The following is a 20,127-nucleotide window of genomic DNA, read 5'->3' as shown; positions in this document are numbered from 1 at the left end:
ACATCAATGGATAGGTAGAGACTTCCTTTTCATTCCTGTAAGACAAAAAATTAAGGCATGGTCCAAGCCCTGCACTTTTAAAATGGTTGTGTTCCTATGGGAATTTGCACATATCTAGAGCGCCATGATTCGGTAAAATACGTAAAAAAAAAAAAAATCCTTTCAACCCTATATCTTTAAAATCTCTTATTTCCCAACAATTGGAGGACAAGTATGTTGTTTTAACTGGAATGATGTGGTAAAGCCTTTTTTGCAAAAAGAACATCTATATGGTCTTTCCCCTGTGTGATTCCTCATATGCACTCGCAGGTGTCCAATTTGACCGTAGCATTTCCCACATTCATTGCAGAAATAAGATTTCTCCCCTGTATGGGTCCTCATATGCCTTTTCAGAAAAGATTCCCAATTGAACCTTTTGCCACAAACATGACACCTGTATGGTTTCTCCGTATTGTGAGAAACCATAATCACCTTTCTCATATGAATCTTGTTCTTCATATGCCTCTTGAGATCCCAGTTCCGTTTGAAACATTTTCCACAAATTTGACAAGTAAATGTTTTATCTGATACTCTGTAGCCGTCTCCATCAGGTTCTGTTTTCATCTCAGTTGTGTTGGTGGGCGAATCCACAATTCGGATTTGGAAAAGATAAGAGGGCTGAGGTGGGTCCTGATTTTTCCCAGAGGCAGGAGTGAATATGAAATCTTTGTTATCAGAATCCAGCCTTTCAAGCAGCTGTTCCCCTTGACTGGTCCAGAGTTCCTCCTGTTCCTCTTTAATCTGAGTGGGCTCTGGGTCCTCCTGCCCCAGACTGGGGTTCCACTCCTGCTCACAGTGCTGCTGCTCAGTTGGAAGCTCCTCTTCAGAGACTGGGAAAGAGTGCTGCTGTTGGTCTGGAGAGAAGGATAGGGAATTAAGAATCGTACAATTTTTTTGGGGACATATTTTCAGAATTAATGGGACCCTACGGCCTATGGTTATACTAAGGCAACAAAATATATACAGTGCATTCGAAAGTATTCAGACCCCTTGACTTTTTCTACATTTTGTTACGCTACAGCCTTATTCTAAAATTGATTAAATACTTTTTCTCCCTCATCAATAACACACAATACCCCATAATGACAAATTCAAAAACAGGTTAAGACATTGTTGCACATGAATAAAAAATAAAAAACAGAAAAACCTTATTTACATAAGTATTCAGACCCTTTGCTATGAGACTTGAAATTGAGTTTAGGTGTATCCTGTTTCCATTGATCATCCTTGAGATGTTTCTACAACTTGATTGGAGTCCACCTGTGGTAAATTCAATTGATTGGACATGATTTGGAAAGGCACACACCTGTCTTTATAGGTTCCCATAGTTGACAGTGCATGTCAGAACAAAAACCAAGCCATATGGTTAAAGGAATTGTCCGTAGAGCTCCGAGACAGGATTGTGTCGAGGCATAGATCTGGGGAAGGGTACCAAAACATTTCTGCAGCATTGAAGGTCCCCAAGAACACAGTGGCCTCCATCATTCTTAAATGGAATAAGTTTGGAACCACCAAGACTCTTTCTAGAGCTGGCCGCCCGGCGGAGAAGGGGGAGAAGGGCCTTACTCAGGGAGGCGACAAAGAACGTGATGGTCACTCTGACAGAGCTCCAGAGTTCCTCTGTGGAGATGGCAGAACCTTCCAGAAGGACAACCATCTCTGCAGCACTCCAGCAACCAGACAGAGTGGCCAGACAGAAGCCATATGACAGCACGCTTGGGGTTTGCCTAAAGGCACCTAAAGGACTCAGACCACGAGAAACAAGATTATCTGGTCTGATGAAACCGAGATTGAACTCTTTGGCCTGAATGCCAAGCGTCACGTCTGGAGGAAACCTGGCACCATCCCTACAGCGAAGCATGGTGGTGGCAGCATCATGCTGTGGGGATGTTTTTCAGCGTCAGGGATTGGGAGACAAGTCAGGAGAGGGAATGATGAACGGAGAAACGTACAGAGAGATCCTTGATGAAAATCTGCTCCAGAGCACTCAGGACCTCAGACTGGGGGCGAAGGTTCACCTTCCAACAAGAAACGACCCGAAGCAAACAGACAAGACAACACAGGAGTGGCTTCGGGACAAGTCTCTGTATGTCCTTAAGTGGCTCAGCCAGAGCCCGGACCCGATCAAACATCTCTGGAGAGACCTGACAGAGCTTGAGAGGATCTGGAGAGAACAATGGGAGAAACTCCCCAAATACAGGTATGCCAAGCTTGTGGCGTCATACCCAAGAAGACTCGAGGCTGTAATCGCTGTCAAAGGTGGTTCAACAAAGTACTGAGTAAATGGTCTGAATACTTATGTAAACGTAATTTTTCTGTTTTTTTATTTGTAATAAAAACCTGTTTTTGCTTTGTCTTTATGGGGTATTGTGTGTAGCTTGATAAGGGAAAAAAGCAATTTTAATCAATTTTAGAATAAGGCTGTAACAAAACAAAAATGAGTATTTCAGTCTGTAATAAAGCCCTTTTGTGGGGAAAAACTAATTCTGATTGGCTGGGCCTCGCTCCCTAGTAGGTGGGCCTGGGAGGCAATATGCCCACCCACTTGGGAGCCAGGCCCAGCCATTATTTATATAAACTCAGCAAAAAAAGAAACGTCCCTGTTTCAGGACCCAGTCTTTCAAAGATAATTAGTAAAAATTCAAATGACTTCACAGATCTTCATTGTAAAGGGTTTAAACACGGTTTCCCATGCTTGTTCAATTAACCATAAACAATTAATGAACATTCACCTGTGGAACGGTCGTTAAGACACTAACAGCTTACAGACGGTAGGCAATTAAGGTCACAGTTATGAACTCTTAGGACACAAAAGAGGCCTTTCTACTGACTCTGAAAAATACCAAAAGAAAGATACCCAAGGTCCCTGCTCATCTGCGTGAACATGCCTTAGGCATGCTGCAAGGAGGCATGAGGACTGCAGATGTGGCCAGGGCAATAAATTGCAATGTCCGTACTGTGAGACGCCTAAGACCGAGCTACAGGGAGACAGGACGGACAGCTTATCGTCCTCGCAGTGGTAGACCACGTGTAACAACACCTGCACAGGATCGGTACATCCGAACATCACACCTGTGGGACAGGTACAGAATGGCAACAACAACTGCCCGAGTTACACCAGGAACGCACTCTCCATCAGTGCTCAGACTGTCCGCAATAGGCTGAGAGAGGCTGGACTGAGGGCTTGTAGGCCTGTTGTAGCAGGTCCTCACCGGCAACAACGTCGCCTATGGGCACAAACCCACCATCGCTACACCAGACAGAACTGGCTAAAAGTGCTCTTCACTGATGAGTCGCGGTTTTATCTCACCGGGGGTGATAGTTGGATTCGTGTTTATCATCGAAGGAATGAGCGTTATACCGAGGTCTGTACTCTGGAGCAGGACCTCAACGCTGTGCGTTACAGGGAAGACATCCTCCTCCCTCATGTGGTACCCTTCCTGCAGGCTCATCCTGACTTGACCGTCCAGCATGACAATGCCACCAGCCATACTGCTCGTTCTGTGCGTGATTGTCAGTGTTCTGCTATGGCCAGCGATCTCAATCCCATTGACCAAGTCTGGGACCTGTTGGATCGGAGGGTGAGGGCCAGGGCCATCCCCCCAGAAATGTCCGGGAACTTTCAAGTGCATAGGTGGAAGAGTGGGGTAACATCTCACAGCAAGAACTGGCCAATCTGGTGCAGTCCATGAGGAGGAGGAGGAAATGCAGTGCAGTACTTAATGCAGCTGGTGGCCACATCAGATATTGACTGTTACTTTTGATTTTGACCCCCCTTTGTTCAGGGACACATTATTCAATTTCTGTTAGTCACATGTCTGTGGAATTTGTTCAGTTTATGTCTCAGTTGTTGAATCTTATGTTCATACAAATATTTACACATGTTAAGTTTGCTGAAAATAAACACAGTTGACAGTGAGAGAATGTTTTTTGGGGGGGTGAGTTTATATATATAAACAAAATGCCCCCCCAAAATATCCAAGAAGGATGTTAAACTTTATTAAAACATACATTTGTTTTACAATGTACACATTGTCTGTCCCAGAACAATAAGACTGTTGGATGCCGGTTATGTTTGTGGACATCTGTAAATACATCCACCTCGCAACCTCTGTGTGAATCATAAAATGTCCGTTTTCCACACCGGTTGTAGTACTTGCTGCATTAACTGCTCCTGTGCGATTCCTCATATGCCATATCAGGCTACTCCTCTGCCTGAAGGATTTACCACATTCCTTGCACTGAGTTTTTCCCTAGTCTCTTGATTGTTACCAGAACACACACATGGTGTGTGAATGATCATGGGATTTTTAATTGGCATGCCTTGATTAAGTATTTTCTACACAAAGAGCATCTGTATGGTCTCTCCCGTGTGTCCCTTCATACGCCTTTTCAGATCAGATTCCCAATCGAAACGTTTGCCACAAACATGAACACTGAACTGTGTTCACTTGTGTGTTCCCTCATTATGCGAGTTGTGACTGAAGCAGTTGCCACATTCACTGCATGAGGGTCACAAATGTGACTATCCAGATTTCAGACACAAGTAATTTCACACACACACACACACACACTGCTACATTCTGAAACACCATTGTAGTCTCCATCTGGTTCTGTTAACCTCTTCAGTTGTGTTGGTGGGATAAAGATATTAACCAATTTGGATTTGGTTAATATCTGAGGGCTGAGGTTTCGATCCTCCTGATCACATTTACTTTTCACAAAGGCAGGAGTGAATATGAACTCTTCAGCCCTTCCAGCTGCTCTTCTGCCCGCCTCATTGGTCCAGAAATCTTCATGTTCCTCTTTAATCTGTGTGGGGTCTGAGTCCTGCTTCATTCCTGCTCACAGTGCTGATACTAAGAGGGAACATCCTCTCCTATCCTCAGAGGAGGATAGGAAAATAATCTTTCTCAAAAAATGTATTCCTTAATCAATGTTTAATATGGTACGGTACATTTATTGATTATTATAAATCACTCAGAAAATGTCCTTACACTTTCAGAGCTTGAATATATGTCAGCATGGTCATTTGACATCGTCAGAGATAATAAAAGGAAATATGTATTTATTTCCTTAATGAAATATTATTTCCTTAATGTCCAGTTATCTGATTACAGCAAAGTGGTGAGCTTACATTGTACAGCGTGCATACCATAAAAGAAACAGACACCAAGAACAAACATAAACAATGGAACAAATGGCAACAAATGGGATGGCAGGTAGCATAAATGTTAGAGAGGCAGGCCAGCATTTCAACCCCACATTATAACAACACAATTTGAAAAAGTCAAAAGGAGTGAATATTTTTTTTATACCCACTGTATATTGTTTCTCTCCAGTGTGAATAATCAAAATGTTCAGTTTTCCACTCAGGTTGAAAAAGTTTCTGCATTATTTGCTCCTGTGTGTGATGCCTCATATGGTTGCTCAGAGTTCCCTTCTTCCTGAAGGATTCGCCACATTCCTTGCACTACTGTAATTTCTCCCCTGTGTGTGCACTCAAATGTTTAGTCAGACTTATTTTCTGGTTGAAGCATTTACCACAATATTGACAGCAATACTGTTTCTCCCCTGTATGACTTGCTGTATGTAATCTTAATTGAAATGCTGTGGTAAAACATTTTCTGCACAGGGGACACTTGTGTGGTTTCTCCCCTGAGTGTCGCCTCATATGCACAGTCAGATGTCCGATCTGACGGAAGCATTTGCCACATTCATTGCAGCCATAAGGTTTCTCCCCGGTATGGGTCCTCTTATGCCTTTTCAGATCAGATTCCCAATAAAACAGTTTGCCACAAATATTACACCTAAACGGTTTCTCCCCTGTGTGTCCCCTCATATGCACTGTCAGATGTCCGATCTGACTAAAGCATTTGCCACATTCACTGCAGCAATAAGGTTTCTCCCCAGTATGGGCCCTCATATGCCTTTCCAGAGCAGATTTACAGTTGAAACATTTGCCACAAACAAGACAAGGGTTTTCACCAATGTGACTTGGTTTCATCTTGATCTCTTTAGTTGTACTGGTAGGGGACTCCACAATTTGCATTTGGAAAAGATGTGAGGGCTGAGGTGGGCCCTGATTTTCGACAGAAGCAGGAGTAAATATGAATTCTTTGGTATCCGACTCTAGCTCTTTAAGCTGCTCTCCCCCCTGACTGGTCCAGAGTTCCTCATGTTCCTCTTTAATGTGTGTGGTCTCTGGATTCTCCTGCTTCAGACTGGGGCTCCACTGCTGCTGTTCAGGGGGGACCTCTTCTGGGAGCCAGAGCTGATGGAGGTCTGGAGAAAAGGATAGGAAAGAAGAATCTTTCAAAAACTATTAATTCCTTAACCATTGTCTTACATGGTTAGTTGGTACACTTACAGTCCATTTATACTGGATAGACGCATGGTTGCTTTGAGTTGGGAGCAGTCTGACCGCATGCCTTTTTATCGGATTCTCCCAGAGAACCTTGAGGCCTCTGTTGCCTGATCTTCCATCATTCTACACTCAAAACGACTAAGTCCTACGATTTACAATGTTAAATAACGCTAATACGTGAACATTGTGAACACCACTTTTTATTTCTTTACTGTAATAAGCTTGGAAAAAATATTTAAAACTCTGTTGGTGCTCAAATCAATTGCAAAATCCACAACCCAATGCTCTTTCTGGAAAGTGCCATGGGCCAGCTGTTGCTAGCCTAGTCTGCGGCTTGCTAAATTTTACTTTCAGCGTTCAAATGTTGACAAAATGACTAATATGCTGACCAAACCGGCTCCGCACGTGCGTCTGTGTGCGCCATCGTGCAAGTGTTGATTTTGTCTATCCCCATCAAACGCGTTCATGGCACGCATGTTAAAATATCAAAACCAACTGTGAACCAACTACATTAACTTGGGGACAGGTTGAAAACACACATGAAAAACATTCACGGACATTTAGCTAGCTTTCTGTTGCTAGACAATTTATCTTGGGAGATAGACATTGGGTTATTTTATCTGAAATGCATATGTTTACTTTTTTTGCTGGATCCGAGTATAAATTGTTATCCATTTTGAGTCCTACAAAATTGTGTGTACTCCAACAATTTATCCACTGTTAAAAAGCTAAACCTTGTTAGTTTTCTTTGAATAATTTCTTCAAATGTTATATGGCAGTTGGCAACCAACTCTAAGGTGCATTACAGCCACCAATTGGACTGGAGTGTGGACCTTGTTCATCTTTTAAAAATCACCCACATGAGTATATATGCTAGAGGTCGACTGATTAATCGGAATGGCCGATTAATTAGGGCCAATTTCAAGTTTTCATAATCGGTAAATCAGCATTTTTGGAAACCGGCTTGTCACCAAAAACACTCACAAACTTTTACAGACGCACAACCGAGAGCATCCTGTCGGGCTGTATCACCGCCTGGTACGGCTGCTGCTCTGCCCATAACCGTAAGGCTCTACAGCGGGTAGTGAGGTCTGCACAACACATCACTGGGTGCAAACTACCTGCCCTCCAGGACACCTACACCACCCGATGTCACAGGAAGGCCAAAAAGATCATCAAGGACAACAACCACTCGAGCCACTGCCTGTTCACCCCGCTATCATCCAGAAGGCGAGGTCAGTACAGGTGCATCAAAGCGGGGACCGAGAGACTGAAAAACAGCTTCTATCTCAAGGCCATCAGACTGTTAAACAGCCATCACTAACATTGGATGGCTGCTGCCAACATACTGACTCAACTCTAGCTACTTTAATAATGGAAAAATTGATGTAATAGCCACTTTATATAATGCTTACATACCCTACATTACTCATCTCATATGTATATACTGTACGCTATACCATCTACTGCATCTTGATGTAATTAAAGGCATCATTAGCCACTTTAAATAATGTTTTCATACCCTATATTAGTCATCTCATATGTATATGCTGTACGCTATACCATCTACTGCATCTTGCCATCTTGATGTAATTAAATGCATCATTAGCCACTTTAAATAATGTTTTCATACCCTACATTACTCATCTCATATGTATATACAGTACCCTATACCATCTACTGCATCTTGCCATCTTGATGTAATTAAATGCATCATTAGCCACTTTAAATAATGTTTTCATACCCTACATTACTCATCTCATATGTATATACTGTACCCTATACCATCTACTGCATCTTGCCTATGCCGTTCGGGCATCACTCATTTATATATTTTTATGTACATATTCGTATTCATTCCTTTACACTTGTGTGTATAAGGTAGTTGTTGTGAAATTGTTAGGTTATATTACTTGTTAGATATTACTGCATGGTCAGAACTAGAAGCACAAAGATTTCGCTACACTCGCATTAACATCTGCTAACCATGTGTATGTGACAAATAAATTTGATTTGATATTGCACTCCATGAGGAGACTGCGTGGCAGGCTGACTACCTGTTATGCAAGTGCAGCAAGGAGCCAAGGTAAGGTGCTAGCTAGCATTAAACGATCAAAAAAAACAATCAATCAATCTTAACATAATCACTAGTTAACTACATGTGGTTGATGATATTACTAGTTTATCTAGCTTGTCCTGCGTTGCATATAATCGATGCGGTGCCTGTTAATTTATCATTGAATCATAGCCTACTTCGCCAAACGTGTGATTTAACAAGCGCATGTCGTTGCACCAATGTGTACCTAACCATAAGCATCAATGCCTTTATTAAAATCAATAAACAAGTATATATTTTTAAACCTGCATATTTAGTTAATATTGCCTGCTAACATGAATTTATTTTAACTAGGGAAATGGTGTCACTTCTCTTGCGTTCCGTCCAAGCAGAGTCAGGGTATATGCAGCAGTTTGGGCCGCCTGGCTCGTTGCGAACTGTGTGAAGATCATTTCTTCCGAACAAAGACCATAATTATGTACAATTCTGGCAAATTAATTATGACATAACATTGAAGGTTGTGCAATGTAACAGCAATAATTAGACTTAGGGATGCCCGTTAGATGAAATACGGAACGGTTTCATATTTCACTGAAAGAATAAACGTTTTATTTTCAAAATGATAGTTCCCGGATTTGACCATATTAATGACCTAAGGCTCGTATTTCTGTGTGTTTATTATATTATAATTAAGTCTGACTGAGCGGGGGTAGGCAGCAGCAGGCTCGTAAGCATTCATTCAAATAGCACTTTCCTGCATTTTCCAGCAGCTCTTCAAGCATTGCGCTGTTTATGACTTCAAGCCTATCAACTCCCGAGATTAGTCTGGCAATACTAAAGTACCTATTAGAATATCCAATAGTCAAAGGATTATGAAATACAAATGGTATAGAGAGAAATAGTCCTATAATTCCTATAATAACTACAACCCAAAACTTCTTACCTGGGAATATTGAAGACTCATGTTAAAAGGAACCACCAGCTTTCATATGCTCTGAGCAAGGAACTTAAACGTTAGCTTTTTTACATGGCACATATTGCACTTACTTTCTTCTCCAACACTTTGTTTTTGCATTATTTAAACCAAATTGAACATGTTTAATTATTTATTTGAGGCTAAATTGATTTTATTGATGTATTATATTAAGTTATAATAAGTGTTTCTTCAGTATTGTTGTAATTGTCACTATTACAAATATATATATATATATATATATATATATATATATATATATATATATATAAAAAAAAAATATATATATATATACATAAAAATAATAAAATAAAAAAAATCAGTCGATTAATCGGTATCAGCTTTTTTTTGGTCCTCCAATAAAATCGGTATCGGCGTTGAAAAATCATAATCGGTCGACCTCTAGTATATGCTCTTAAAAATCTATAAGTAGGTGGGAGAGGTGGGATATTCAGCACGGCAAGCGTCTAAAATATACTGAACGAAAATAGAAAAGCAACAGTGTTAGGCCCATGTTTCATGAGCTGAAATAAAAGATCCCAGAAATGTTCCATATGCACAGGAAAAATGTTGTTCTCAAATTTTGTGCACAAATGTATTTATGCTCACTAACAGGGATGTTTCTCCTTTACCAAGATAAGTCATGAGTCAAGTGGTGGTCACACCAGATACGTACTGGTTTTCTGATCCATAACCCTACCTCTTTTTTAAGGTATCTGTGACCAACAGATGAATATGTGTATTCACAGTCATTTGAAATCCATAGATTAGAGCTTAATGAATTTATTTAAATTTACTGATTTTGTTATATGAACTGTAACTCAGTAAAATCATTGAAATATTTGCATGCAGCATTTTATTTTTGTTCTGTGTCAAACCAAGTTATATTTTAGCGCCTGGCTACGCAGGTGCTAAATGATTGAATAATGAAATGATTGAATAACATGTATGTGTGAATGTATTTTGCAACGTGGCCGGTTTGGTCAGCATAAGTCATGGCATTAGAAAACAAAACTGCCATTATCATGTTATGTTCCCAGATGCACGCACACACACACACACACACACACACAACGTTCATGCTTATAATTAGTTAGCTACAATGACTAGCTATATTACCTACAATTATACATCTAGCTAAACTAACTAGCCAGCCAGCCAAAGCAGGGTCATGGGTGGAAGGGATGCAACGTCTGTCAAAACCGACTTCATACTTACCAAAATCCCCTAGTATTTTTATCAGCAGCGGTGGCAAAGGTGTGGGGGGTGCTGGGGTCACCACCATGTAGAAATGAATAGGGGATATAACCTTAACCACCAGAGCTAGTTCATGGTGGTTAGCATGCAACAACAACAGCTGGGCGCTAGTTAGAAAGTTATGTTTATTTTGACGGGCGAGTGAGAAATAACTTGTAATAATATATTATTCTAAACAAAATTCTATGTTTTAAGTGTGAAGTACACATTGGTCTAAAGAAAGGAAATTCACATGAGCACCACAATGCCTACTCCATTCATGCTCTACCAAGTTTTTCCCAACACCCTGCTTTGACCTACTACAGAAGCGGTTGGCCTATTGTACTTCAAACAATGTGCATGCAGGTTGCTTAGGATTTAAACCTTCTCAAATAGCCTAATTCATACTCAGAGGAGGTGCTCCCACAATAATGTGATTTGAACTGCATACAAGTTAAAGTATTGGATTCTTCGCACACACACTCCAACCCATTCCAAGCTTTTTTTTTTCTTTCTATGAAAGCAAGCTGTGCTTTTATACTTAAAAGGCCATCATGCTAGATTGAGCGAGCGGCTTTGCACTGTAGTAATGTGGTGCCTGCCGGTATTTCCTTAAACCTTTATATTAGCAATACATATCATTGACAAAAATATATATTTCATAAAACATTTTCAGGTCAGTAGGTGTCCAACATAATAACAGATTGTGGCATGTTGGAAAGTCACTCATATATCACTCATATTTTTAGGGGGGGGGGGGGGCTGGAACTGTCAGCTAAGTGGTAATAAACTGAGAAGAGATTTCAGGAGATAATGCAGATGTGTGTATGTATGTGCGTTAGTAATAGAAGGGATAAAAATAACGTTTTTGTATATGCACGTCAGAGATCTCTCGAGAATAAACACTATTGATTCATTTGGACACGGGTCTATGTCTATTTTATGCAAATAAGGATCTTAAATATTCTTAGAAATGGTGTTTGCTTTGTATAATTAAATTGGTTAATGAACATATAGGAAACGAATTCCTTCAACAGTAATATCAACAAAATCAGAAACACTTGTTTAGCAAACATGGTCCTGTTTTATCAATTGCTGTGCTGATCAATGGGCAGTTTGAATTGGTCGAATGAATATGTAACAATACATACAGCCTCATGATACAGAGTGAGAGAGACACAGACAGAAATGACTAACAGAAATGAAATAATGTGTCCCTGAACAAAGGGGGGGGGTCAAAATCAAAAGTAACAGTCAGTATCTGGTGTGGCTACCAGCTGCATTAAGTACTGCAGTGCATCTCCTCCTCATGGACTGTACCAGATTTGCCAGTTCTTTCTGTGAGATGTTACCCCACTCTTCCACCAAGGCACCTGCAAGTTCCCGGACATTTCTGGGGGGAATGGCCCTCGCCCTCCGATCCAACAGATCCCAGACTTGCTCAATGGTATTGAGATCCGGGCTCGTCGCTGGACATGGCAGAACACTGACATTCCGGTCTTGCAGGAAATCACGCACAGAACAAGCAGTATGGCTGGTGGCATTGTCATGTCAGGATGAACCTGCAGGAAGGGTACCACATGAGGGAGGAGGATGTCTTCCCTGTAATGCACAGCGTTGAGATTGCCTGCAATGTCAACAAGCTCAGTCCGATGATGCTGTGACACACTGCCCCAGACCATGACGGACCCTCCATCTCCAAATCGATCCACCTTCAGAGTACAGGCCTCGGTGTAACGCTCATTCCTTCTACGATAAACACAAATCCGACCATCAGCCCGATGAGGAAAAACCGCGACTCGTCAGTGAAGAGCACTTTTTGCCAGTCCTGTCTGGTCCAGCAACGGTGGGTTTGTGCCCATAGGCGACATTGTTGCCGGTGATGTCTGGTGAGGACCTGCTTTACAACAGGCCTACAAGCCCTCAGTCCAGCCTCTCTCAGCCTATTGCAGACAGTCTGAGCACTGATGGAGGGATTGTGCATTCCTGGTGTAACTCGGGCAGTTGTTGTTGCCATCCTGTACCTGTCTCGCAGGTGTGATGTTCGGATGTACCGATCCTGTGCAGGTGTTGCCACTGCGAGGACGATCAGCTGTCCGTCCTGTCTCCCTGTTGCGATGCCTTAGGCGTCTCGCAGTACGGAAATTGCAATTTATTGCCCTGGCCACATCTGCATTCCTCATGCCTCCTTGCAGCGTGCTTAAGGCATGCTCACGCAGATGAGCAGGGACCCTGGGCATCATTCTTTTGGTGTTTTTCAGAGTCAGTAGAAAGGCCTCTTTAGTGTCCTAAGTTTTCATAACTGTGACTTTAACTGCCTACCGTCTGTAATCCGTTAGTGTCTTAACGACCGTTCCACAGGTGCATGTTCATTAATTGTTTATGGTTCATTGAACAAGCATGTGAAACTGTGTTTAAACCCTTTACAATGAAGATCTGTGAAGTTACTTGGATTTTTACAAATTATCTTTGAAAGACAGGGTCCTGAAAACGGGACGCTTCTTTTTTTGCTGAGTTTATTATTTGACATTATACCGTATCGTTTGACCAATATCGCAATATGATTTTTGCGCTAGTTGGCTGTACTTGCACCAAAACTCCAGTATTTTTCCTTTATTTGATTGTTTTCCCATCTTTTTAAATAGTGAGCCAATTTGTTTTTAGCACTATTATTTCCATGACTGATCAAAGCGTGTCTTTTCTCATGGCTCTCTTATCCTCTGCAACAGACATATGGTGAGTAATATGTAATAGTAATATGTTTGGAACATCGAATAGCAATACATATCAAATCGGCATGAAAGTATCATGATAGTATCGTATCATTAGGTCCATGGCCATTCCCAGCCCTAGACTACAGCTCAGCGTTCAACACCATAGCACCTTCCAAGCATCGAGCCACACCATTGAGAGCATCTTGACTGGCTGCATCACCGGTATGGCAATAGCACTGCCCTCGACCACAAAGTGCTATAGGGTTGTCCGGACTATCTTGCACTGACTCTATGCACACTCACAAGATTACACACAGTGCCTTCAGACAGTATTCATACACCTTGACTTGTGCCACATTTAGTTGTGTTAGACAGAATTCAAAATGTATTAAATTGATATTATTTTACTCATCTACACACAACATCTCATAATGAGAAAGTGAAAACATGTTTAGAACTGTTTGCAAATTCATAAAAAATGAAATACATAAGTATTCACACCCGAGTGAATACGTTATAATCACCTTTGGTAGCGATTACAGCTGTGTGTCTTTCTGGGTACGTTTCTAAGAGCTTTGCATACCTGGATTGTACAATATTTGCCCATTATTCTTTTAAAAAATTATTCCAAGCGCTGTCAAATTGGTTGTTGATCATTGCTAGACAACCATTTTCAAGTCTTGACACAGATTAAGCAGATTTAAGTCTAAACTGTAACTCGGAACATTCACTGTCTTATTGGTAAGCAACTCCAGTGTAGATTTGGCCTTGTGTTTTGGGCTATTGTCCTACTGAAAGGTGAATTCATCTCCCAGTGTCTGGTGAAAGCAGACTGAACCAAGTTATCCTCTAGGATTTTGTCTGTGCTTAGCTCCATTCCGTAGATTTTTTTATCCTGAAAAACTCCCCAGTCCTTACTCAATAATGTGTTGTGTTGAATTTGACCCCAAATTAGTTGACACATTTTTTGCAGTATTACTTTAGTGCCTTGTTGCAAACAGGATGCATGTTTTGTAATATGTTTTATTCTGTACAGGCTTCCTTTTCCCTCTGTCATTTAGGTTAGTATTGTGAAGTAAGTACAATGCTGTTCATCCATCCTCCGTTTTCTCCCATCACAGCCATTAACTGTAACTATTTTAAAGTCACCATTGGCATCATGTTGAAATCCTTGAGGGGTGTCCTTCTTCTCCAGCAACTGAGTTAGGACAGACACCTGTATATTTGTGGTGACTGGGTGTATTTGGTACAACACCCAAAGTGTAATTAATAACTTCACCATGCTCAAAGGGATATTCAAAGTTAGATTTTTTTACCCATCTACCAATAGGTGCCCTTCTTTGCGAGACATTGGAAAAACTCCATGAATCTGTGTTTGAAATTCACTGCTCGACTGAGGGACCTTACAGACAATTGTATGAGGTCATTCAAAAATCATGTTAAACCTTATTGCACACAGTGAGTCCATGCAACTTATTATGCGACTTGAGCAAATGTTTACTCCTGAACTTATTTAGGCTTGCCATAACAAAGGGGTTGAATTCTTAAATGACTCAAGACATTTCAGCATTTCTTTTTTAATTAATTTGTAAACATTTCCAAAAACATAATTCCACTTTGACATTATGGAGCACTGTGTGTAGTCCAGTGGGGGACAAAATGTCAATTTAATACATTTTAAACTCAACTGAAACAAAATGAGTGGGGAAAAAAGAAATCAAGGGGTGTGAATACTTTCTGAAGGTACACATACACACCTGCTACTCTATTTTTTTATTCTGATGCCTAGTCACATTGATCTGGTACTGGTACTCCCTGTATATAGCTTCATTCTTGTGTATTTTAATCCTCGTGTTACTATTTTTTAATTCCACATTGTTGGGAAGTGCTCGTAAGCAAGCATTTCACGGTAAAGTCTACATCTGCTGTATTCGCTGTATGTGCAAACATTGTTAGAAGTAATTTCCTTAGTATGTGACATCACAGTTTAGCAAGTGGGAGAAGTTAGAGCTCAGATGATAGACAAGTTTCCCACTAGTAATTACTAGTTGGAGGGGCGTTGAATTAGATTTTTCCCAGTCGTATAATGGCATTTACAAATTAACGAGATGTTATGAACGCAGCATTACTCCAATCAAACTAACGCTTAACACTCTCCCAACATCTGCAGACAGATTCAGTCTCCTTTTACAAGCGGCAGTATGACAGTTTTGACAGAAGCTGCATCCCTTCTAGATGGGGCTAGTAGTAGTAGCTAACTAGCTACAGTGAATCCAGCACGTAAAATAGACAACTCCGCTTAAAATGTGATATTCATGAAGACAACATGCAACCTGTTTGTAATGTTTCAAGACACGTATTCAAGATAAGTGGATCTCAACTGTACCCACATCCAACTGAATAAGACGCTTCACAGTTGAGCTTGACCTTGTCAGCAAAATATTTACTTTGTCATTAAGATATAAAACATTTTTATACCCAACAACTTACAAGTTCATGGATATCATCATTGTTGGGAAAATACACATTTTAGAGTGGTAGGGGGAAACCCCTGTGCACACAGGCAGATACTTCTGTAAGGCTGTTTTTATTCATCAGTGGCACTATTGTAGCTATCCAGTACACAGTTCTGTGCATGCCAATTAAGTGTTAGAATGGTGGCTAAGTTTGACATGTTTTCTTATGGGAAATGCTAAATGTTCCCCGTCTTAGTAATACATGTCTTTGGCTGATAGGGCTGCTGCACGAATTTCGCAATTTCAAAAATGGCCACACATTGATCAGGTCACACGCAGTCACATCCTCCTAGTGCTGAGCAATAAACCAAAATGTCTGTAATTTGTTTTTTTAAAACAACTAATTGACCGCGTAGGTTAAATTATTTGAATTCCATTTTTTTTTTTTTATCTGAGCTCAATGCGCACACTGCACAGTTTCTCTAGAGATAAATCAGATCCAACCTGAACTGTGCAATATAAACTGAAAAAATAAATAAAGGGAACACTTAAACAACACAATGTAACTCCAAGTCAATCACACTTCTGTGAACTCAAACTGTCCACTTAGGAAGCAACACTGATTGACAATAAATTTCACATGCTGTTGTGCAAATGGAATAGACAAAAGGTGGAAATTATAGGAAATTAGCAAGACACCCCCAATAAAGGAGTGGTTCTGCAGGTGGTGACCACAGACCACTTCTCAGTTCCTATGCTTCCTGGCTGATGTTTTGGTCACTTTTGAATGCTGGTGGTGCTCTCACTCTAGTGGTAGCATGAGACGGAGTCTACAACCCACACAAGTGGCTCAGGTAGTGCAGTTCATCCAGGATGGCACATCAATGCGAGCTGTGGCAAAAAGGTTTGCTGTGTCTGTCAGCGTAGTGTCCAGAGCATGGAGGCGCTACCAGGAGACAGGCCAGTACATCAGGAGACGTGGAGGAGGCCGTAGGAGGGCAACAACCCAGCAGCAGGACCGCTACCTCCACCTTTGTGCAAGGAGGAGCACTGCCAGAGCCCTGCAAAATGACCTCTAGCAGGCCACAAATGTGCATGTGTCTGCTCAAATGTTTGGCATTTGCCAGAGAACACCAAGATTGGCAATTTCACCACTGGCGCACTGTGCTCTTCTTCACAGATGAAAGCAGGTTCACACTGAGCACATGAGCACATGTGACAGACGTGACAAAGTCTGAAGACGCCGTGGAGAACGTTCTGCTGCGTGCAACATCCTCCAACATGACCGGTTTGGCGATGGGTCAGTCATGGTGTGGGGTGACATTTCTTTGTGGGGCCGCACAGCCCTCCATGTGCTCGCCAGAGGTAGCCTGACTGCCAATAGGTACCGAGATGAGATCCTCAGACCCCTTGTGAGACCATATGCTGACACATGCACATTTGTGGCCTGCTGGAGGTCATGTTGCAGGGCTCTGGCAGTGCACCTCCTTGCACAAAGGCGGAGGTAGCGGTCCTGCTGCTGGGTTGTTGCCCTCCTACGGCCTCCTCCACGTACTGGCCTGTCTCCTGGTAGCGCCTCCATGCTCTGGACACTACGCTGACAGACACAGCAAACCTTTTTGCCACAGCTCGCATTGATGTGCCATCCTGGATGAACTGCACTACCTGAGCCACTTGTGTGGGTTGTAGACTCCGTCTCATGCTACCACTAGAGTGAGAGCACCGCCAGCATTCAAAAGTGACCAAAACATCAGCCAGGAAGCATAGGAACTGAGAAGTGGTCTGTGATCACCACCTGCAGAATCACTCCTTTTTGGGGGGTGTCTTGCTAATTGCCTATAATTTCCACCTTTTGTCTATCCCATTTGCACAACAGCATGTGAAATTTATTGTCAATCAGTGTTGCTTCCTAAGTGGACAGTTTGATTTCACAGAAGTGTGATTGACTTGGAGTTACATTGTGTTGTTTAAGTGTTCCCTTTATTTTTTGGAGCAGTGTAGATACTTTTGTACCTGTTTCCTCCAGCATCTTCACAAGGTCCTTTGCTGTTGTTCTGGGATTGATTTGCACTTTTCACACCAAAGTACGTTCATCTCTAGGAGACAGAACGCGTCTCTTTCCTGAGCAGTATGATGGTTGCGTGGACCCATGGTGTTTAAACTTGCGTACAATTGTTTGTACAGATGAACGTGGTAACTTCAGGCATTTGGAAATTGCTTCTAAGGATGAACCAGACTTGTCTACAATTTTTTTTCTGGAGTCTTGGCTGATTTCTTATGATTTTCCCATGATGTCAAGCAAAGAGGCACTGAGTTTGAAGGTAGGCCTTGAAATACATCCACAGGTACACCTCCAATTGACTCAAATGATGTCAATTAGCCTATCAGAAGTTTCTAAAGCCATGACAATTTTCTGGAATTTTCCAAGCTGTTTAAAAGGAACAGTTAACTTAGTGTATGTAAACTTCTGACCCACTGGAAATGTGATACAGTGAATTATAAGTTAAATAATCTGTCTGTAAAACAAGTGCTGGAAAAATTACTTGTGTCATGCACACAGTAGATGTCCTAACCGACTTGCCAAAACTATAGTTTGTTAACAAGAAATTTGTGGAGTGGTTGGAAAAACAAGTTTTAATGACTACAACATAAGTGTATGTAAACTTCCGACTTCAACTGTACCTCTACCTGAAAATACATGATCTAAGTGATTGATAGTTGGTATTCAGCCATCCTAGAAGTATACCTCATTTACTTTGAAGAACTACAAAATAATGATATAATATACAAAATAATATATTTATATGTCACTACTATCATGGCACTTTTATTAATAAATATAGGACAACACACACACCACGACAATAGAGACAACACTACATAAAGAGAAAGCTAAGACAACAACATAGCAAGGGCAGCGACACATCATGGTAGCAACAACATGGTAGCAGCACAAAACATGGTAAAAACATTATTGGGCACAGACAACAGCACAAGGGGCAAGAAGGTAGAGACAACAACACATTACGCAAAGCAGCCACAACTGTCAGTAAGTGTCCATGATTGAGTCTTTGAATGAAGAGATTGAGATAAAACTGTCCAGTTTGAGTGTTTGTTGCAGCTCATTCCAGTCACAAAGGTTGCAGTGACATCCATAACCTGAGCAGAAACCAGATTGCATAACAGAGAGAATACTATAGACATCAAGAAAGCCAGTCAGTTGATTACTGACAAGTTTCCTGCACTTTTGATAAACAAGCAAAATAGAAATAGGCCATATAACAGTTAGGATCAGCTTGATCTCCCCCTTTAAATCAAGGACTCTCTGTGGCTGCTTTCCAAGCAATGGGAACCTCCCCAGAAAGGAGAGAGAGGTTAAAAAGGTTGGAGATAAAGGGGCAGCAACCTTAAAGAAAGGGTCTAAACCAGATGGTTTTGGGGGGTCAAGTTTAAATGTAAAACCATGTGAGATGAAAATAGACAAACTAAAGGGTGTGCAATGTGTAGGGCCACTTGAGTGGACATTCTGAACCTTGTTTGAAGTCACTAGGTCACATGACCAAAGAGCTATTGAAATTCTACATTTTGGAAAATTCATGTAAAATCATGTGAGATGAAAATGGACAAACTAAAGGGTGTGCAATGTGTGCCTATGCCATCAGGTTAGCTACAACCAGTTTTGAAAGTGTTAGGAATAATGGTTAAAGAGCTATTGAAATTTGAACATTTTGATTTGTCACCATGTTGACGCTCCCTAACTGCTGTCGGTGGACGTAAGGAAAACTACAGGCGAATATCCAACCTGAAACTGTCTTTACTTCGGTTTACAGGGACTATGCTTGGGAAACCCTTATTCCCAATCCCACTTTCTCCCCATGACCGCAACCATAGCACGACAAACGGTAACTTTGACCACTAGGGTCGTAGCCTACATTACATGCTTCAAACCATGACTCGACACAGTAGTTGCTACAAACCTGCTCGATGTAATTTTATCTCCGGATTGAAAACCAAATCAAGCAGCCGTCGTAAACGCTTGATCTCCTCCTTTGAACTGGAAATTTCGTCCTGGTATTCTGTTATCGTTTTTTCCACTTCTACGTATATCTCCACAGCAACCGCGGTTAGTCGCTTGGTAAGAAACCCATTCAACAACTGTAGTTTGGACATTTTGAAGACCTAATGTAAAAGACTTGATCACTTCTAGCTAGTAGACTCGCTACGTATGGAATAAACCTCTCAGACAAAATGTACCCAAGACCACGTGACCTCAACTGCGAACATCG

The 20,127-nt window shown here is 41.3% G+C and overlaps 1 protein-coding gene across 2 annotated transcripts; it reads right to left on the bottom strand.

Moving 5' to 3' along the window:
* Positions 1 to 20,115, bottom strand: LOC129868152 (oocyte zinc finger protein XlCOF6.1-like). Of its 2 annotated transcripts, none has more exons than XM_055941847.1 (2): positions 19,819 to 20,115; positions 1 to 893 (listed from the first exon to the last, which is right to left on the bottom strand). In XM_055941847.1, the coding sequence occupies exons 1-2, from the start codon at positions 20,009 to 20,011 to the stop codon at positions 187 to 189; spliced, it is 900 nt and encodes a 299-aa protein (XP_055797822.1). In that variant the 5' UTR covers positions 20,012 to 20,115; the 3' UTR covers positions 1 to 186. The 2 variants fall into 2 exon arrangements, with proteins under 2 accessions (XP_055797822.1, XP_055797821.1); XM_055941846.1 differs by lacking the exon at positions 1 to 893 and adding an exon at positions 4,979 to 6,324 and having other exon boundaries at positions 19,819 to 20,096.
* Positions 20,116 to 20,127: the final 12 nt, after the last annotated feature.

The sequence above is a fragment of the Salvelinus fontinalis genome, chromosome 13 (assembly GCF_029448725.1).
Source record: "Salvelinus fontinalis isolate EN_2023a chromosome 13, ASM2944872v1, whole genome shotgun sequence".
NCBI classification, from domain to species: Eukaryota; Metazoa; Chordata; class Actinopteri; order Salmoniformes; family Salmonidae; genus Salvelinus; species Salvelinus fontinalis.
Note: the sequence above shows the minus strand (reverse complement) of the source record. Positions and strands in the feature narration are given on the sequence as shown.